This window comes from Corvus cornix, chromosome 5 (genome assembly GCF_000738735.6).
Source record: "Corvus cornix cornix isolate S_Up_H32 chromosome 5, ASM73873v5, whole genome shotgun sequence".
Classification (NCBI taxonomy): Eukaryota; Metazoa; Chordata; class Aves; order Passeriformes; family Corvidae; genus Corvus; species Corvus cornix.
The window spans coordinates 31,354,772-31,377,224 of record NC_046335.1 but is presented as its reverse complement, the minus strand read 5'-3'; the positions used below and the strand labels follow the sequence as shown (position 1 = coordinate 31,377,224).

Sequence of the window (22,453 nt, the reverse complement as noted above, 5' to 3'; positions counted from 1 at the left end):
AGTTTCATCACTGTTGTAAATCACCAGCAGGAATTCTTTCTTACAAACAAAGGAGGAACATATGGTAGTGGATCCAAATCACAATACACAGATGATGCAATAATTTCAAATACAGTACTTTATTCCTCAGTGTTTACAGCTGTTAACAAAAGTATCTCTCTCAATACCTGAAAAAAATCCACAACCTTTTTTTCAGTTCTTCAACAAACAAAACAATATTAATTTAGGTATTCACTAAGTGTGAATAAACACAAAAATGTTCACAAACATATATATGAAAATCTTTTACTTACAACAGAATTTTTGAAAATATTTTTTTTTCAAGACAAAACTTGAGGTTTAAATCAATTACTCTCATGATGTTATTGCATTGTTTGAGAAATTAAAAGCATACATTCTGACAAGAGGACAGCAGAGGATACCTCCATGGAATATGGTGGTGCTTTAGTTTTCAACTACTGGCTTCACATTTTGAAATTACTTTAAAAAACCTGAAGTGGCCAGATTAAAAATCTCCAGCCTATTTATATTTCCATATTTTACATGGTCTACATACATATAATTGAAATATGATACTGAAATAATTTAACTGTTACAATTCAAGTGGGCATGTACCTGCTTCACTTGATGATTTACTTCATTCAGAACTGTCCTGCCTGCTACAAACAGGATGGACTGATGAGTGTAAAAACATCAAGGCACATCCACATCTGCAGTTAAAACCAAATTAAACCCGTGCAACCTTGCATCCTAAGACTAATGAAACCTTTAAGTGTAGGTAAGTAGTTTGTTTTTCAGAGTGTATTTCCTTGATGAAGTCACATGCTTGACTGCTGGTTTACTTGTAGCAAAAAATAACATTTGGATGAGCAAACAGAATTTAATCTTAAGGCTTTGGTTGTTAAAAAACTATTCTCTGTTCCTTTGCTGACCAACACTTCACTCAAGGCCAGCAGTCTCATTTGGTATGTCATCAGTTTGTGAGCTATCCCAGACCCTTAGGCAAAAACCAAGCTCAGAATCAAGACAACCAGTACTGTGCTCCCACGTGACCCATGAGGGTCTCTCCATAAAGATTGCAGAGGCTGCCAAGGGCTTAAGCCAGTAAGAAGCATAGAAAAAAAATTGGCAAAGGAACTATAGTGTTAGCAGTTGGGTGACATTAAGCCATTATTGCAAAAGTTCACATCCCGGCTAACAAATTCTAACAAGGAAAACTTCTGCCTCTTTTTGTCAGGCACCTGCTGGGACCCTAAAGCCTAGGTAAAGCCATATCTATCGCATCAGAAGCAGCATTCTCAAGCAAACTGATGAGAGAGGAAGTTAACAGGAGAAAAACTTTTGAAAGATAATAACTTGATTTGGAGCAGAGCTTTATATTCATGCACGAAGTTGCCAGTGAAACAGGACGTGATACGTATGTTTATGGAAGTAACAAAACACCAATGAACACCGATAGGAAATTTGTGCAGAAAGAACTTCTAACTGAGGACCATAAATCCGAAATCAAATCCTAAAGTTCAACCCGCAGTTGAGCCTACAGTTACAAGTGCTTCAAGTCTGCTGTGCTATTTAATCATCAGACACACCAGGTTAATCAGATGCCTTCCTGAATCTCTGCAGTAACCTGACCCTGATAAATGCTGTCATGAGTACATTCAGGCATCATCCCCTGTTCCACCTCTGTTCTTAGGAGTGGCCTTACAACATGGGAGATCTAAGAGATACTGGGCAGCACAAACTCACTTCTTTAAGTGACAGCTCTAAATTTAATTCCTGACTACATATATTTACACAGCCATGATGGTATGACAGCTGACTTCTGTCTCTAGTACTGTAGCCACTCCTTCTTCTAGAGTAACAGTGTGTGTAAGGGAGAAGGCACCTATACCATGTCAAGACAGGGCTTCTTTTAGGTTGGCAGAGTAAGAGAGAAAGAAATCACTGAGAAAAGGCAGCTGCTGTATGAGGTGTCTTACTAACTTATTAACTAGGCAGTTGGTGATTCCCAAACACAGAGCAGGCAGGGGAGAAGAGGAAAATTTAAAAAAAAAAAGAGGGAAGAAGAAAAGGCAAGAAGAAATGTCATGTTCTTTTTTACGAAGCTCAGCTTATTCAAACTTTGTGTCTCAAAGCTGATACACAAGGTTATACACATGAATTCTTATCAGACATGACAGCTGCAGGTTTTCTGCCCAATCTGATCTTAAATTTTTTTTTTGAAACACCAATAACGGAAAACAAGTAAAATGAAAATAAAACACTATCAAAACTCACTACGATTATGAGTTTACAGTACACGCTCCGACCTTTAATGAGTGTCTGATACATTATGAGCACAAAAAACAACCTGATTTGATTAACCTGTGTAAAGTACTAATTCACAGTGTTACTTTAATGTGAAGTTCTGCAAGAATAACCGAATCTAATTGAATAATTTTGACCAAAGCCTTAAGGATTTTAACATTTGAAATTAAAATTCATTTGTATGTCCCACATGAAAACTATGAATGAAGAACAAGCCTAAAAGCAGCATTCTTGAGTCTTTTAAAAGTGGTTTCATCTAGTTCTTAGGCCTACTTTGTTTTTTCTACACAACATTTTGGAGCAGGAGAGTAGATACGCAACATGCAATAATTAGAGAGGTCTGACCATTAATATATTTTTGTTTGTTTAGAAAGGGTTTTATTCCGTTTTCTGAGACTTACTTTAAATAACATGACAATAAAAAACACCATATAAGCAGTACGAAAACCAAGGACTTTAGTCATCAGATTTTAGTATAAAAGTTCTGTTCAGTTAACTAAAAGAACTCAGTGAGAACATCAGTTGGTCTAATGAAATGATTCATATGGTCATACTTAATTCTAGCCTAAACCCAAGTCAACATACCTAAATTCCTAATACCAGTAAATACCACCACTGTATCTTGCCAGTTACCCTGTCAAGATTTACAGTACTTTAGTATCTTCGGTATCCTCCCCCTCCTCTTCCACCATATGGATCACCATAGCCCCCCCTGCCACCATAACCTCCTCCCCTGCCACCTTGGAAGCCACCCCCACCCTGGAAACCACCACCACCCTGGAAGCCACCCCCACCCTGGAAGCCACCCCCACCTCTTCCACCACCTCTGAAACCTCCACCTCCTCCTCCTCTACCCCCTCCACCCCCCCAGTTACCCCTTCCACCACCACCACCACCTCCCCAGCCACCTCTTCCACCACCTTCCTGTCGTTTTTGCCATGGAGGCATTTCGGGAGGAGGTGGTTCAATCTCTGTTGGTCTGCCTCCACGGTCAGGGACTCTCCCCATCAGAACCTATATGGAAAAATTGGTGATTTTCAGAGTTAAACTTGAAGAGACACAGGATTTTCTCCTGTGGACAGAGAAATGCTGCCTGCTGTTTTCAGGAAATACAGCCCCTCAGTGCAGTGCGCGACAGCAGAATCACTATCTCCTGTCCTTGTAACACCACAACAGAGCTCTTGAAAGTGTTCTCATTTTTCACCTCTAAAACAGAAATAACTGCAGCTAGCTGACTCATATTACTTTTGTGAAATTTTTATGAAGAACACTGCACACCTGAAGTATTAGTATTGCAATAAGCAATATACATACTTCATATGTAATATATACAAATACATATTCATATAGAAAAGATTCCTTATGATGTGGCTCTTCTACTTAAATTTCAAAGTTCAAGTTCAAACCTCATCAGCTGGCAAAAAACAAACTGGCAAATTGATGTGCAATTCTCGAAGGAACACCAGTTTGCCTACCATCAGAAACTACTGACACTCAGTACAGAGCTGGAACGAACAAAATATGCAATAGGCTGCAGTAACACTTTCAAGAAAAGGAAAAAAAAAAAAAGAGCTCTTGACTATGGCAGGTATTACTCAGTGCACAAAAAGAGAAACTGTACTGGACAAAGTTACACAAAACATTAAGTTGAAGAACAAAGATGTACCCAAATAGGTCTTTTTGTTGTTGCTTTCAGATTTCCTAAACTTTGTGTGATCGTTGTTAACATTCCCTGATCAGTCCCAGGCACTCCAACTAAAGTTCTCTCAAGAAAAAAACCCCAACTTTCTCTGAGATCCTACAATAATTAAGAAATTTCAGAGTGTTCAGGATCAAAACATATTAAAGGGTATAAATGAGGCAAAAAACAATAGAAAAATCTGTAAATACAGGATCAATATAAAAGCAGGTTTAGTCACCATTTGAATGGTGAAACTCACGTCACTACTCGCAAGCATCAGCTTTTACCACACACAAGAAAGCAGCACAACGTTGTTTCATTACTGTAGCCAAACCAGATAATTTTACTTTGCAGCAAAATGACATTTCCACAGAAACTTTTGTGATTTGTAACACACAACTAGATGAACTAGAGATGGTGGTTTACAAACCTAGCAACACAATCCTGGAAAGTTAGCCCAGGAACTGATACCACAAATACTTTTATGTATCTTTGATGTGCACAGTTCCACTGAACTCAAGAGGTCATTTGCACACACATGTACACCCCCCACATTGTTCCCTCTCATCTACACTACTCTGTTTCATCCTGTTGCATGACTGACTGTCCAGCAAGATAAAAAAAAGAAGTTTCTGCAATGTTTACTGGAATACTGCAAACCTTCCTTTCTTAAATGGATGAAAGCACCAAGCAAAACCAGTGTAATTCCAGAATTACTTTTGGTAGGTCTGTAAATTCCCATGTCCCTTTATCACATGCCAGAAACAAAAACCATACCTTGTTGATAGCACAGGCGGTTTTCTCCCGTGTTGATCCACTACTTGTTCGTATGATCTTGGACAAATCCTCGCGAGCAGCAAGAAGGTGAGCTAATGTAATGGTGGACTTCGGAGACAACGCATAGCGCTTGGGCTGATAGATCCGTGCTATTTCATCTGTTTTTACCTAAAGGATAACATCAAACAACTTACTTGCCAGGCATCAAACACACCAACAGACTTCCAATAAACCACATACTGGTCTCAGTAAGTTTCACTTCTGAAAATACAGACTACCTTACAAAACATAGTGCCAGTTATCACCTATTCTCTTCCTGTTGGTGGCGCTATTATACAGAAAGTGCTGCTGATTATGTATAATTGATGCTGAAACTTAGCACCATTACAAAAGGAACTCCTCTATCCACTGGCATCAAACAGATTCCTTAATGTCTTCCAACATGTCTACAGACTAAAACCTAAGGAGTACATCCTGCTCTCTCAAGAGCTTTCCATAACCATATTCAACAGACCGCTTCTAAATGTAATGAAAACAGAGCAGCTTCAAAGTAAGGTAAATTTGTGGAAAAAACCTGAAAATATACCAATGCTGCAAAACACTTATGTAAGCCATGAAAAAGTGAGACTAAGAAGGAGAGAGTATGAGATTTTTTCCAAACATGCTTTGATGCTTCATTTGTTTAACAAAAAAAGAAAAATAAATATACTTTCTGGGAAAATTTGGAATGATCTTCAGAGTGAAATAAAACATCTGATATTGGCTAGATCAGACAATAGGTGCTGAACCTTTACAAGACTGTTTTCCTAGGCAATTACTCCATCCTTTGTGAACCCAATTCAGTCTGCAAACTTATCCCTCTTGGGGACTGAACAAGTTACACAAAACTGAAAAAACCCCCAAAAATGCCACACCATCAAAAGCAGAGAAACATATCAATACCTATTTAATGATGGGGAAAAAAAGGCAAGCTAACAAATCTTAAAAAGACAACAATTTGTTTCTTTCTCTAAATTACATCAATGCCAGAACATTTTCAATTCTCAAAACCTTCTCAAAGAAGTTATGAACATCCTTCAAGAGAAATAAGGGGAAAAAAAAGATTGAAAATAGTATGTAATTTTGAATTAGTATATAACTTGGTTATTTCTGTAACTGCATATATTTCACATCAACAGTCTTTAAAAGACAGGAAAATTAATCATCTGACTACTTTATCATCAAAAATCTCTTTAAACTATTGTTCTATTTCAAAAGGGCATTCATTGTTTTTCACATTGTTCGAATGGAACAATAGCAAGTGACAAAGTTTTAGTCTGCTTAAGTTAGTCATCAGTCACCTCAACTACATTTCAGAAGTATACTCTAAATCTGAAGACATATAATTGTATTGGTACAGCTGTAAGGAAGTTACACAAGTAGGGACATCTCCTGGCTTCTCTAAGCTAAATGCCCCCCTTTTCCTTTCTTGCAGCATAAAAACATTCACAACCCCTTCAAAAGTTAAACAGTGAGCCATTCCAACACAGCACAGCAGCACCCAGACTCATGTCTTGCACTGATATTTAGTGAACTTCATGAAGTTGATTCTGCATGTGTCAATGACAAATTGTGACACCGCAAAGACTGGTGACAAAGACAATCCATACTTTCAGTAAGCTTTACAAATTTTAAGATTTATCCATCTTAAGCTTTCTACAGAAACCTTTGGCAGGAAAGCTGATCTTACCGCCTCCAGCTTCTCACATGTGCCTTCATCAAATTACAAACTTCATGTATCTTCTCTCCCTACTCTGCTGGATACATACAAGATATATTTCCAGCTCAGAAATATCATGACTGTTTTTTAATATACAAAGTTCTAGGAAATAGTACAAATGAAATTATCAGAATTAAAGCAATACCTGCAGAGCAAATAGAGAGGAGTGCTTTGGAATTTTTAGTGACCTGAAGGGATTACAAGCAATTGTGTGATTTTCTCACACAAGTTACTATTCAAATAACCTGTTCAACTGCACGGCTGTTCATCCAGCAGCACTGAATCCAAGATAGGGGGCAGTCTCTGTAACCGCACAGACTTCATGAGCAGCCACGTTTTACACCCAATCTATGTTAAGGCCCAGTGTTTGTCTTACTTTTGCATCTGCATGAAAAGTGCTGAATTCCCTCCTAGTTTACTTCATTGGAGGGTGTTAGATACAGAAAACAGGGAGATGGGAACTTTAAATATAAAGTGAGAAACCCCAACAAAGGATGCTAGAATTTCTAATTGTGAAGCTATAGTCACAAAGGATAGGCTGTGCCACCTGGTTAAATCCATCCCCTTCCTCAATACCTAGGATTTGGATATTACAAATATTTGGATATTTGGGATGAGAAACAGGCTGGAAAAAAGATAACAGTGATAGAAGTTTATTTGTGTATTTACATGGTATGCATATTCTGTAGGAAGACTTGGAGAACTGTAGCAGACTCCCACCTACAGGAAGCAAAAAGTACATCAAGTTTTACCTTTGCTCTGTCAGACCAGCCAAAAGACTGTACAGTCACATCGAGCCTCTTCATTAACATCCGCCGTCGACACTCGTACTCACTGCAAAGAGCATCATTGATTTTTTCCAATCTTTCCTGCAGTGTTACAATAAAAAATTCAAACACTCAAATATATAAAGTTATAGAAGTCAATTCAAAGTTAATCCCATTTATCAACTAAGTTGTCTATCCCAAGGTGACTACTATAAACTACATAGCATCTATGTAATGCTACAGTAGTACATATATACAAAATGTTTTGAAACTGAACAACTAATGAATCAACACAAGGTCTGTTTTATAATGTCAATTCTGGAAGTATCTGATTATCATTGTTAGTATTTAGCAACTGAATTTTAGTATTAATATTCAGCAATAGAACAGTGACCTTAAAAATGCAAAGTTAAATGAAGCCATATGCATTTATTTTGACCATCCTGTTAAATGGAGAAAAGAAATGGAGAAACTTTTATTTACCACTTGGTCAGAGTTCAGAGGTTTTGTTAGCAGTGATTTCCCCACATGGTTATTTTTAACTTTTGAGAGAATGTCCTTTATCTGAAAAAAAACCATACATCTCAGAACACAAATATTTAGATTTATTTCAGCACAATTTGTTACAACCTCATTTTGTTACTTGGAAGATCAAACACAGCATGTTTGTTTCAGCAGACTCATGAAAACAGATACACATCTTCTGGCTTATGATCGACTTTAAAAAGATTTCCTGAATACTTTAAGAAGATGACCAGCCTCTATGCAAAAATATTTTATGGCACATCACTTCTCTTCCCATCAACAGAACAGTATCTATATAGCAAATTTATCAAGTGCAAACAGAAAGTAAGACTAGTTAAATTACTAATTTTACATATACCTAAGTGTTGTAACTACAACAGGAAGTTCAGAGTTCTGTTGCCAAATGCTACACTGGGCTACAAAAAATCTGGTGATGGGTGCTATGAAGAAAGGCAGGAGATATGATAGGTATGCAGTCATTGTTTCTCATTAACTTTATTCTAATCCTTTAAGTGGCTCCAGCTAACATTATGTTTAAAACTTCTACATTCACTCCAAATCAAACTTGCTTATACTTCTTCCGCTAGTTCTTGCTCTCAATAATCAGAAGTGAAATATGCTCTGTCTTCCAACCACCACCACATTCTCCTCTCTCATTACAAGAAACCTCTACCTCCTCTTCTTGAGTGAACTTCCTTTGGCAAAGGTCTTCTGAAACCATTACCAAAAATGCTCAAAACACTTGTGCATAACTTTCCAGCCAACTGGTTTTTCAGCTGGAGTTGACTGCATGCATATTATTGTTCCTTCAAGTTTTGTACCCAGTCTGAGTGAGTGAACTACATCTTCATTTCCTTTAGTAAATAACCATGGGGAACCAAGCAAAACAAGTAAAACTAGAGTTAATTTTCTTTTATATGTCAAAGGAAGGATTAAGGTGGTGCACAATCTACAGTAAAACCTGTAGCTGGGGACAGCCATTAGATACATTTGCAAGGATTGTAAGACTTCATGTGAGCACACAGGCATTCACACTACATTTGTTACAGAGGCATGGTTCAAAGCTCAGTTTTGAGTGTCACATATTACAGAAATATCATCTCTAGTGATTGCTATGAAAAAAAATCCCAGAAGTCAGAAATCAAATTCTAGAGCACTCAGTTCATTGTTAAAAGAAATACTCAGAAAATCAACTCTCAGGAGTGTATGTCAGGATTTTTGTAAGTATCTCGATTTTTTTTTATATATATATGAAGAAAAAAATCTGATCTCAAATTCTGTGTGAAAACCAAGATGTATGTATTTTGTTCTTTGTTTTTACATCACTGCTGGGCAGCACTATGGCAGGTTAAAAACACAATATCCCAGAAAAAGTCTCAGGTAAACATATTGTGCAGTGAACAAACTAAGGGAAAACTGTGTTTTGACTCTATCACAAAAGACAGCCTAGTAGTATCTGAAAGTGGCCATCTAATTACTGTAATATTCCCTGCTGTTATATTTCATTCATATCAAAAGAGGTTACAATAAGGGTGAAGTTCAGTTCCATGTACCGTACTGATCCCAACACTCCTCTTTCTCTGATAATTCTTGCTTCTCTACAACCTTTATTTTCTTTACAAAAAGCACTCCAGGGTTGTCTGTCTGTCTTCTGAATGTAGCCTTTTTTTTTACTGAAGCATGTACACGGTGCCTGTCATATTCTGCTCCAAAGTGCAAATGTACCTAAGCACAAACTATGTTTGAATTTAAATAAGTGCCTGAAGAATCAAAATCTAAAGTTAATAATCAGCAATAGAATAAGATCAGTATGACAGCAAGAGATGAACAGATCAGTAATTAGTATAGAAGAAGGAATGAACAGCAGACTAATTAAAAATTCTATTGGGCAAGAGGTGTCTATTCATATACCATTGAGGTCAGAAATATTACCTCAAAGGTTGAAAGGAAGAGAGTCTATCAAAATGAGACCAGCTGCTGAAACAAAAACCAGTACAACAAAATTAAAAATCTTCAATATAATTCACAGTTAGAGTGTGAAAGAAGATCTGAAAACCAGTGATGATGAATACTATCTAGAGGCTAGAATTATTTTAAGTTTGCAGCTGCAAGGACAACAAAGAGATAAATGCAACACTGGGCTCCACATACAAAAGCCACACATTCTGCCATCACAGGTCGATCAGCGCTGCATACTCCTGATTTCTATGAACTGAAAAGTGAAAGGAAGTTTAGAGAGAACAATTAAGGAAGATAATCAATGAAAATCAGAACTAGAAGAAACAAGAGCAGCTAAATGAAACAATCCTTTATTGACTGAGAAACCAGCCCCAAATTTCTGCAGCCTCTTCTTTCCAAGTTAAAAGAGAATACCAATGTAATTCTTATCCAGTACAGCCTTACTACTCAATAACAGTTAAGGAGGAATCTCTTCACTGATGAGCTGGTCTATGCTTATGACACACTGTAAAGTCATATTCAGAACACTGAATCTGCACTTGCTCCTCACTCCCATCAGCAGGGCTCATGGGGAAATTCTACTGCTATAATGGTGAAATAAGATGAGCTGCCTTACAGTTGCAGAATATGTTGTCCAGCTATGACTGATGACAGAGGTATGAACACAAGAACCCTGACACACAACAGTCTGCCAAAGGACAAGAATACAATGGATGTGAGAATCATCTATGTTATAACCCATATTCCCACACACAGCAGTTGCCCTGGATTGAGAAGGATAAGCAGGAGTCCAAAAAAACACCACAACCTAAAGAGAAGCCTGCACATATAAGTGGGAACAATACTAAAAGCAGTGCCCAGATAAAAGAGCACTGAAAACATACTCAAAGAAACATAAAACATATTCTAACAGCCAAATCATCCTAAAGATTTTACACAGTCAGGTGTAAAAAGCAAACCAAATAATTAGAACTAGATGTAGACAAGAATATTTGACTATTTGACATACTGTGTAATCAATGACCTTGGTAACACTAGAAATTTATGGGATTGCTTCGAAAGTTCACACACTCTCTAAATATAAAATGAAATAAAACGTGAGACAAAAATACCAACTTCAAAATCTGTTCATAAAAATACACAGTTATTCTACTGTTACCAAATGAAGTGTACCTTTATGTATTGAACATGACATTTCTCATTTGTTTTGTAATTTTGTACGACTGAAAAAAAAATTTAGCTCACACTTCATTATCATGTTCAATATATTTATTAAATATCCTCATCTGTCAAAACAGTAATTTTTACGTTTAATACCTCTTGCACAGAAAAACATCACGTATGAATGCACCTCCAGGGTTTTTTGAGATTTTGAAAAAACCTGACCTGGGGACAGGTGTCATTTTATTAAGTCAAAATATCAACACTTTGAGGAAAGAACATTACCCTGATTAGTCATCAGGTGTACTGTACAACTGTACAGTTGCAGAGAGATCACCTAAAATCTTAAGCACAAAATATTTTTAAGCCTCTCTTTCATATACCTGCAGATAAATTCAGTATTTATCTAACTCTAAATACATTTTTGTTTGACCCTGATGTCTGGTGAACAGGACAACTCTTTTGTCTTGTTCCCTGCAGTTACATTAATACTTACTGTCCAGGCACCATTACATCCATAAAATTGCCACAGATCAACAGTTAAATGTAATACATTAATTAAAATATTAATAAATTCTAGGATGTATACCCAAATATGTAAAAAAAAAAAATTCTTCTAGCATTTCACTTAAGTGTTATGTTAGCTTAATTTTGACTTAGTTTGTTTGGTAGCCCTTTATAGTTTCTTTTCATTCTACTGATATGTGAAAAGTAGCAGAGTACTTTTCATAACGCGGGCAAAAATGTTCAGAAGTCTTTTAAATAATATCACATTAAGAGTTTTTTCAGATAAACAGTATTAGAATGTCACTTTGTAATTAGGTGTGAAATTCACACTACCTGGATTGGAAAACAGCCAGATGTAAGCACTAGTTACAAAGCACAACAGTGGCATAAACTTTTCTGAATCTTTCATCAATGTTCATTTAGAATTTATGGAGGTTTTGGCACTACGTTTCAGAATGACTCCTAGATTCCTGCTTTGTAAATATACTTTACAAGGGAACAGCATCTTAAACAACTGAAAAATTACTATCAGTTTTTCAGTATTATACAATAGAATAAAATACACTTAGAGGTAGAAGGCGGTTCTCTCACATTTTCACAGTGGCTATGTTGATAACCACTACCCTAGGTAATTACAGAAGATGGAAAAGATACTTGCTATGATCGTATATTCAAAGTTTGAGCTACTATAAAACTCATTTTGAATGAAGAAAGGAATCCTGATTTTATACTAGTCTCTTAAATAAACTGGAAAATTACTTAAAACAATAAATGTTTTAATGTTCCATACCAAAATACAGTGTGTGATCTCTCCCTTTGGTAGGTTGCTGCTGCACAGCCAAACTATTCTCAGAACTACTCCCACAGCTACTGACAATGCTGAAGATGCTGGACAGAGACAAAGAGTAGACATGTTGAAATGCTGCAGATACATGTGCAGATACACTAAATAAAAATACTAGATCAGTATGTAAGCCTGTATTATGAATGACATAAATGACATTATGAATGACTAAACATCAACAGTGCAATTTTATGCAGAACCTAACTAAATCAAAAGCCAAAAAATATTTGGAAAAATAAATGGATCATTTCAAGTGAATTTCTGTGAGCATATAAAAAAAGTAACAAAATGGTGCTCTTAAAAAAATGTTTACAAAGCCAATGAACTTTAATTGGTGGCACCACCTTTCTAATGCAGCTATACCTATAAATGTAGGTCTCTAACTCTTGCTCCCTGCAAATATAACTCGAAACTTGTCCTATATTAAAGTAATGAAGGACAAGTAAACAAAAAGCAGAAATGCTACAAAATCTCCTGCAAGGCAGGGAAAAAATCCTTTGTTTATAAGGGATGAAACGCACAGAGAACAAATTACTCTATTAATTTGGAGTCACAGAAGATGAACGAACTAGTTTTGCCACCTTTCTACACTTTGAAGTGAGTAAAAGTGGTATAACCACTGTGGAACTGACAGACCTGAGAACTATTGGAAAATAGTCCAGGCAGCATTATTAATAAAAACCCAACCAAAAGCAAAGATAAAATGCTTTTAAGATTCTGCTCATTTTAGTACTTCTGAAAGTTTAACAGTTTATACAAACTGGAACGCCAACACTATGCACAATTCAAGCCTGTGATCCTATCGGATAGGAAATCTTGGACTTTGCAAAAGGCAGCAGATACCAGCTGTCTAATAATTCAAAGGAAATGCTCTACTATCACTATGTGTGTATGAAGGAACTGGTGCTCCAGGTCTGGTCTTGCTGTCCCACAACTGCAGAACTGGAATCCTATCCCTATAATGGGATGAAACTAAATCTGTACCTGAGAAGTGAAGCAAAGAACTGAGCAAGGAAGGCCACCAGCCATGGTTGCAGCCTATAAACACACATGGATGTAAACACAGCTAACACTCATAGAGGGAGAGCAGCACAATCAGGCCAGTTTCAAACCATTAGTTACTAGCTGTAACTCTGACATTTTCATTCTCAGAACATTGCTTTTTGAAAACAATTTTTGAAAACTGTTTTTTCATCCCTTCAAAAATATTTACCGGATGTAAAGATTTCCTTAGAACTAAATGTATCAGGCACAGTTAATAGTGTAGGAATAGTCATGTCTGTTTGCCCCTGGGTGATGCCTTTTATAAATGAACCTATTAAAGGTTTTGTCTTGTCATGCTGAAGAGAGATGTAAGAAAACCATGCAAGTAACAGGCCCCCTACCCAAACTCTCTGAATGTTCAACTGCCCACTGGCTGATGAAGAAGAAGAAAAAAAAGAAGCACAATCATGTAAAATTATTAAACTCAAAGACCCAGAAGCAGAGGGAGTTTTTATTCTACCCTTAAGGGGGGATTGGTCACTCTCTCCCCAGATACCAGAGAGAGATGAAGAGCAAAACTTTTATCTGTCTGACAAAGAAGGTAACTTCCACCTCAAGAGCCTATTTACATTCTGCAGCAAGGAAATCAGACTAAGGATCACATCAGTGAAATGAGTTAGAACCTAGAGGGACACCATGGAAAGAACTATCTTGCTGAATAAGGTTTAACAGGGCTTATTCACTGAATACTGGCAATTCAGGCATTTTCATCCTCTTTGCAACTAAGGCAATAGCACCAACAAAACCATACTTGCAATTAAGAAATTAATAAACTAAAAAGAATTTAAGTTTTGGATATTAAATTTAAATACATCCCAGAAATTACTACAGGTATATAAAGGCACAATCAGTTATTACCCAAAGTCTTCTGCTTGCTGCAGCACATTTGAATGGGTAAGAGGAAAACTTATAATTGAAACTTGCATGGCAAAGTACGTCTTACCAGGTACATTGCAACCTCAGGGAAATGCTGAAATACTTCAACTCAAAACAGTTTAACTTAAAACACTAAGCTGGCTTTCAGAATTAAAATTCTTTTGCACTTGTCAGATAGGGCTTTTATGGGTGAGACTGCTAGGCCTCAACTCTAGGATCAATGCTTACAGAGATAGTGCTTACAGTTTAGCAACAGAGAGAAGACGTAAAAGCCCATACCTTTTGTTCCACGCTGGTTAACAAGGGAGGAATACCAGAAGATGGGGAGTTTGGCAGACCCAGTGCATCGCAAATAGCTTGCACTTCCTGAATAATTTCATTGTGCTTTTCCAAATGAGAGCCCTTACTTTTCTTGCTGTGCAGTATCTTTAAAGCCTGAAGTTCTGTACTTAGAAATACTAGAGAGAAAAGCACCATAATGGCAGATTTAGAGACGCTTAAGTATTTCTGCATCCACATTCTCAGTACAGCTACAATATATACATTTGTAAGATAACCATGATAAAACGGAGACTTTCTCAGTTCTCTTCTGAACAGGTCAGTATCAGTTTCCTACTCTTTACCTCAATTTCCTCTCACCTGACTTCCTACCTTCAGTCTACACACTGCATTTAACTGTTCAACTCCCTTCTGCCACTAGACCCCAAATTCCTTGGCTAGTTTCATGTTATCACACTGGTTCCTGCTGCCACTCCTTTGTCCAAGTCCAACTTAAACTTAGACGTTGTTTCTCTCAATTCTGCTTTCAGCATGTTCAAACTGTGCAGCCTTTCTGTTCAAGCTGCCCTGAGATCCCTCACAAACACAGGAAACAAGGTCTCAGTTTAGGTGAGCTGGAACAATTGGATCAAGAGAGGGATCAGGAGGCCTCAGTAGGTTGCACCATACTTTTAAAAGAAATTTTAGTTTCTGCTAAAACAGGTTTCTAATGCTGCTCTATTTTTCACTTTGCACAAGTGAGTTGATGCATGCTGAGCTAGGATGTAACAACTGTACACATCAACTTAAAAACACATAAAGAACTCCTCAATGTAAATTGTACAGTAATAATAAAGCATGCACCTAAAATACTGTATTATAAATGGGAAAAATTATTATTACTTACATAGGAGTTTAAGACAATCTTCTTTCTCTCTTAATCTATCTTTGATGTCTCCAGATATCAATGATGAATACGGACAAGCCATTTCTCTCAGAAAGCCACTAATTTCAAGCTGGAAGCTCTCTATATCTTTCACACCTATGGAAATAAATGCACAATTAATGGCTTTTTACAGAAACATCAAACGGCAATCTAATTTTTTTAACTTATACACTTCAATTGCAGATTTCAACAGTCCAAAGATCAACCACCTACCACCCCAGTAACATTCTTCTTTAAAAAGTCCTACATACAAGCAGACATGGCTTCTAATAGTATATTGTACTCGTGCTTTGAATGAGGTAATGCTACAGAAGTCTGTGAAGACATGAATGCAAATGAACATCAGCAGGAAGTGAACAGTTTATGTTACTAAATAGCGTGATTTTCTGATGAAGAAGTCACAGGAGTCATGAACTCATTATTTTCAGTGATTGTTTTTAGTTCCACTACTTTTCTGGTGAAAACAAAAGTAGTATAAAAACCCATCCAAATTCCAGCACTAGACAGAAATAATCAGGCAACGCTACCTAGCACCTCGCGTGCCGACACATGGTGCTGACTGGAATATTGCATTGGATCAACAGCCCGAAAATACCCAGCACTGCAATTTATGCCATCAAAATATGATTGCAGGTGCAAATGTACTTTTTACATTTACGTATATATATCTAAAGCCACCTCAAATCACCTTCTTTCTCCCTTTTGAAACAGTCTTTACAACACAAGTCCTTAATCTAAGAGCTGCTTATACACAAAAGCAGCCTGGGTTTGGCTACCTTTCAGCTTTCTTGTAAACTTCAACACTGTAATTTCACTATTAGCTGAACAATATGGGTCTAAATCCACTGTAAATTAACGTTCATATACCATCTGTTGCAGTGATGCTTTCTTCCATATTACAAAGTGACTTTATCTGGGAACCTAACCAAACGCAAAGCTCAAAAAATTCTGGTGAAGACAATCCATTTTCTGCTGCTTTATTCAGGGCTTCCTCCTCCAACAGGGCACCCGTGTACCTGTACAGGCAGATAAGCATTAGTAATAAGTAAGCATAACATAAAATATACATATTTTCCAATTATTTTACTCTAAGCTGGTTAGTAACTATAGTTAAAGGAATTAGTCTTTCTACATTACTTTTGTTAACCAAAAAATTATTGGTCCTTTACAAACAAAATAGTTTGTCAGAAAATACAAGGCGGGCGTTTTCACATGTCTATATGAAAACAGACTTTGATCTCTCAAAACACACCAGCCAGAGAAGAACTCTAGTACTAATTCAAGTGTTTAGTCAAATTGCCTCCTAACATTAACAATTCACTGCCCTGGAGTACTGGGAATAATGTAACTGAAAATTCAATTTTGCACAGATTTTGTCCCGTAATATCCGAAGCACATCGTGGGAGGTGGGCAGGCACCACAGAACGAGGTGCTGCCCCGCCAGCCTCCAGCGGCCGCCCCAGTGCTGACCACCGCTGCTGCACCCCTGCACCCCACGGAGCGCCCGGGCTCCTCTGCCCTCCCTGCACTACACCCGGGGCGAGCCCACCGCCCACGCCGTGACCCCGCTCCCGGCCGAGGCCCGGCCCCGCCGAGCCCCCAGCACCCGCCGAAACGCAGGGCCCGTCCCTCCGCCGATCCCGCGCTCCCCTTCACTCCCGCCTCCGGCCCGGCCTCTCGCCCTCGGCTGCGGTGGCGCGTTCCACGCCCAGCCGGGCTGCCCTCAGCCCCTCGCCGGGGGAGCCGCCGCTGCTCCCCGGTTACCCCAAGGCCTCCAGCGCGTCCAAGATGTCGCTCTCCATCCCCGGGCCCGGCGGCAGCTCCCTCATGCCGGCGCCGCGCCGCGCAGTGCCCGCCTCAAACCGGCCCTCCGCAACCCGCGCCCGCCGCCGCGTTCCGCTGCCGCCACACGGGAGCCCCGGCCGGGGGGAGGCCCCGGGCTGCCCCCGCCCCTCTCTCGGCGGCCGCCCCCGCCCGTATCTCGGAAAGACCCTTCCACACAGCCCTGCTCTGCCTTTCCGCCCGTGATGGGGAGCGCCTGGGTTCCCTCACCCTTCCGCGGCGGGGCTCGTCTCCTGGGCCTGCGGCTGTGGTCCGGATTTGGCCCCAAACCCCTGCACGCTCCAGTCGGCTACCCTGCTCCATCGGATACCAGCCACCTGGAGACATACAGGGCCAGGAGAGACCACAGCCACCCTTTTGGGCTCCGGACATGGCTCATACCCAGGGCAGCCAGCTCTGCCACTCTTATCCCAAGCTGCCTCTGGGATGTGGTTCGAAAAAGCAGGTTTTGAGGCCTGGACTTACGCGATATTTCTGGGACCTCTCAAATTGCGAAATTCTGCCTGAGATGGTGCAACCTATATCTCCTGGGCATCTGTAGTCCTGATTTTCCACTGTGGGGTACCTCAGCCCTGCTGTGCTTTATTTTGGCTGAGGTGAAGTTAATTCTCTTCACAGTGGCTGGTATGGGGCTGTGTTTTGGGTTAGTGCTGAAAACAGTGTTGGTAATATAGAGGTGTTTTTGTTATTGCTGAGCAGCAGTTGCACAGAGCCAAGGCTTTTTCAGCTTCTCGTATTGTCATAGTAGAGAGTACCTCCACCTGTGAAGGGACTGGGGGGACATGGGAAGCTGGGAGGGGGCACAGCCAGGACAACTGACCCCAATTACCAAAGGGATATTCCAGGCCATGTGGCATCATGATCAGTATATAAAGCTAGGGGAAAAAGGAGTAAGGGGGGATGTTTGGAGTGATGGCATTTGTCTTCCAAGTAACTGTTGTCCTGGGGATGGCTGAACATCTCCCAGCCTGCCCATGGGAAGCAGTGAATTAATTCCTTGTTTTGCTTTGCTTGCATGCACGACTTCTGCTTTATGTATGAAACAGTCTTCTACCTCAACCCACAAGTTTTCTGGCTTTTCCTCTTTATTTTTTAACTTATGTGTATTCTTACTTTTTGGATTCTCTCCCCAGCCCCAGTGGTGGGGGAGCGAGTGAATGGTTGCATGATGCTTAGTTGCCAGGTGGTGTTAAACCACAACAGCCCTTTTGACCTTCTTTTACCAGTGTTTTCTTATATGGACCTTCAGAAAATCCAGTGGCTGAATCTATGATGAAGACCAGAAAGGCATACAATCGGATGGAAGTAATTATAACATAGATGTTCTTAACGTATGAAATCTCCAAAATTTTTGAAGCAACTATTTTGAATTATTTCTATTTAACAGAAGACGTGGCTTTATTGAGTGCTAAGCTTTAAAAAGTGAGAATCAGGACAGCCATGACATCCTCCCACACCCACAGACAGAAATCTAGAAATTAAAAATGTTGTTTATGGCAGTCGGGGAAAGAAGAGCATCCTGAAGGCTGACACACTTATGCTGACCATCTGTGTACATCAGTGCCAGTACCTCAGCAGTCTCTTTCACAGCTCACAACTGTCTTGTACCATATGACTGAACTTTAAAGGGACTTTTGTTTCAAATGGGCTAACATAATTTCCCTAAATGAAGGAGCATGCATCTGAGAGCAGAGATTCCGAACATAAACTCTTGCTCCTTTTTAAACATTAACATCCAATTAATAGAATGAAAAAACAAGGCAAGCAGAACTGGACAGAAATAGCCAGTTCTCTTTTCCTTTCTGTTTTAAAGTATTATCTCCGTGCTACCCAGAGTGATTCATCACTGTACAGTTCTGCAAAACTGAGCAGTTTTCATATCAGTCAACAATGTAGGCTAAGAAAAAGAACTGGGAATAATTAGAAGTAAAACTAGCATAACATAATCTATCAAAACTAAAAAGAAATCTGGTAATTTAAGAGATACTGTGTGTACAAGTAGGTGGCAGCATTATTCCCAGGGTCTCTCTGTAAATTTTCCTACATGCCATTAAAGTATTTTGCTAATTTATGTTACAGGACAATACCTAAATTAGTAATTTCTTCCACTGTCTTTTGATAGCATTGCTTATATCTTTCTATCTATCTATATACCTATACCTATATATATATGATATATATGATAGCCAAGCATATGTATCAGTCACTGTTTTAATTCCACAAGGTGTTCTTGAAAAATTGTAATTTTTCTTTATACTAGAGATGTTCTGTGTATGAGGGAAAACAAGTTGGAATTTCCTGAGTTGTCTCTTGACACCCACAATTGAAAGATGATTTTGGTTGTGATTATATACTTTCCTCTCATAGTGTTACCATTCATGCAGTCCACAGCTTTCTCCGTCTCCATTACTGAGTTTCCCATCTGTGGGGGAAGGAAAAAGAATCATGAGAAAACTGTCTAAAATACATTTTGTAACCATCTATGCCCATGGGTGTGGACTTTGCCTTTTCCCCATGCCCTTTGCAATATACAAACATAGGACCACAAACACACAAGTGAGAATACCAAAGGAAGAGGTCTCAGCACACAGCCATTACTTTCCAACAGAAGGCCTACGTGACTTTAGCTATGTCACCAGTGCCCTAGAGCTTTTCAGTTTTTGTCAGGATTTCTTTTTCACTAGTCTGCCAGCTAGCCATCTCCCTCAGCAGTCAGATAACTCTTGGTGCTAGCACAAGGAAGAAATAGAAATGCACAGCCAGGATTAGAAAATGAAGATCTGGATCAGCACTGGCTTGAATCAGCTTGAACTGATACAAAATGGCGGCTGTGTCTGTCTGCACAGCGAAGTGAAGATGGGAATTTTGGGGAAAGGTCTTCTGCCAATTTATTATTATGTATTATTAGGTATGAAATCTCTACAATTACAAGTTGCCTGTAATCTCGCTAAAAAACAAAATACATGACTCAGTTTTATATTGAGGTAGGTAAACCTCAGCCATTTACCTCTGTGAATATGACAAGTCACAAATTGTTACGCTGTCAAAACTGCTTGAGAGATGTTCCTGCTGCCAGACTTGCAATGGGCATTCTCAGACAGCCTCATGGCAAGAATGGGGTGGAAGGGTCCTGCTTACTGCTGCAGCAGGGCCATCACCTCCTGGTCTGCACTGCCAGCAGAGATGGCTTTGGGTTCTATGTGGTAGGCATTAGCTATTTGCTCCTAGAAGGAAAAATAAAGCTGCCCACAGACGCATCAGCTGCACATTTAAAAACTTCATTGCTTAGTCCTTCTCATATAGGAATAAAAAATGAGATTTCTTGAATTCAAACAAAACGGAGGCAGACACTATTTTAATGCAGGAGAGGTACAAATAATTTGTAGTACTAAGAAACATTTAGCATACAATTAATTGACCACTAGAGGGGATCATAGGAGTGGAGTAGGAGTTGAATGTACTACATGATAAATGCTTTCCTCTAATCCAGGCTCACCTACCAGCGATGTTGTACTGTATGTGCACAGTTTAAAAATTATTGAGAAAAGAAAGCACTCTCTGTGTACTTAGGTTGATATAAGAAGCTTATATTAAGTTTAAAATACATCAATAACAGGTTTACTTGTTACAATGACATAGCTTCTTTACACAGATATTTTTTCACCAGTTTAACTTAGTACAGAATAAGTCTGTTCAGCTTCCATCTGTAAAACAGTGCTAATCATTCTTTTAACCTAGAAAAAAAAATCGGTTCTGTTCTTCAGACTTGCTGTCATTTAAACAAGTGTAGCTTGCTTGTTTAAAAACTAATGTTAAGTTGCTTTTAATCCTTCTTGTTCTTATCTTTAAGGATGATTTAGGAGTAGCCACCCCAGGCAGTATAAACCTCATTACATCATTGTGGAATCAGACTGCAAGTTGACATTGATCTATGTATTTTAATTACATCAGTCTCACAAAAAAAGTATTTGCAATATGAATGATGTGATATCAATGTCACCAAACCTGAACAAATTTCCACTAGCTACAAGGATCCTGCCCATCCTTTTACTGGCTATCCTGCTGAAACTGAACTTGACATCCCATCATAAATATTTGATTTAGAAATCACCCTTCTAACATCTTCCAGACCAAATCAAGGCACCTGAAGTAGTGACATCAAAGTTTTCAGTCCAGAATGAATTCTTTCAAGAAACTATGCACAGTAATAAATTCTGCAGAATGCAAAATTCATTTCCTTGAAAATCGACTGCTCTCAAATGACTTTGTTGTGGCACATCTCTCTGCACAGGGGTGGGAGAGGTCAGAGCCAGGCAGCCATCAACACCTTGCACAATGACTGCAACATACTCACTAGTACCCTTTTTCCAGTACTTGTCTAAAAAGATGGTGGCTTTTCACTGTCCTTGAGTTGGAATAAAATGAATAATAGCTTTGTAAGGTTATAGACTTAATTGCACACATTTGAAGTTACTGAGTTCTGTCATTTACCTTTGAAGTAGTAGGTGTGGGGCCTAAATATTTCAGTGAGACATGCTTGTACCTTGCAGCATCACTAAATAAATATAAATAATCTGCTTCTCTTTTTTTCTAGAGGTGTATTACAAGAGAAGCATTATGACTATTGAAAGAATCTAGATTTCTTTTTGCTTAAGTGGAGTCTAACGTGGAATATTAATACACAAAATACAGAAAGAAAGGCGCTGAACATAAGCAGCTTTATAAAAGGGAAAGCTGAGTGACTCGTGGAATTGCCTGCACCTTTCACCTCTGTCAGGGGACTCAGTTTGTCTTCTTGCTACCGACATAGTAATTATACTGTGAGGACTAATTACTTCTGAAATTTCTGTTTGTTTTTTTGTTTTTTTTGTTTTTTTTTTGTTTTTTTTTTTTGTTTGTTTGTTGTTGTTGTTGTTGTTGTTTTTAAAGAAAAAGTGAGAAGATGATTTAGCCCATAGGTGCCCAGTGAACATTTGTTTGCAGAAGAGGGTGCAGAGTGCACCCTCTCCTGTAGATGTTATTCCATTATGAATGAGATTGAAGCCACAAACTAGTGCAACATATTAAGCGAGCAAAAAAAGACAGACCTGCAGTAAGTCTGGCCCCTGCTACAGCAAATGTTCAGCCTGGCAGGACAAAGCAATGAATATTCCAAGTTCATATTTCTCATTCTTTTAAAAATAAACTCTGCCCGTTTTGC

At 38.7% G+C, this 22,453-nt stretch overlaps 1 protein-coding gene across 1 annotated transcript; it reads right to left on the bottom strand.

The window, feature by feature from the left end:
- Window positions 1–95: 95 nt before the first annotated feature.
- Window positions 96–17,302, bottom strand: FAM98B (family with sequence similarity 98 member B). The gene is made up of 8 exons (XM_039552156.1): window positions 17,176–17,302; window positions 16,279–16,427; window positions 15,373–15,507; window positions 14,487–14,665; window positions 7,775–7,855; window positions 7,277–7,393; window positions 4,766–4,933; window positions 96–3,321 (listed from the first exon to the last, which is right to left on the bottom strand). Exons 1-8 carry the CDS (start codon window positions 17,238–17,240, stop codon window positions 2,962–2,964), a joined length of 1,254 nt encoding a protein of 417 aa, XP_039408090.1. The 5' UTR covers window positions 17,241–17,302; the 3' UTR covers window positions 96–2,961.
- Between the last annotated feature and the right edge of the window lie 5,151 nt (window positions 17,303–22,453).

Coding starts and splice junctions, on each gene's coding strand:
- FAM98B (XM_039552156.1), bottom strand. CDS start 17,240: ATGAGGGAGCTGCCGCCGGGCCCGGGGATGGAGAGCGACATCTTGGAC. Junction 7,394..7,774: donor CTCTGAACTCTGACCAAGTG/GTAAATAAAAGT, acceptor GTAACACTGCAG/GAAAGATTGGAAAAAATCAA. Junction 4,934..7,276: donor GCTGGTCTGACAGAGCAAAG/GTAAAACTTGAT, acceptor GTTATCCTTTAG/GTAAAAACAGATGAAATAGC.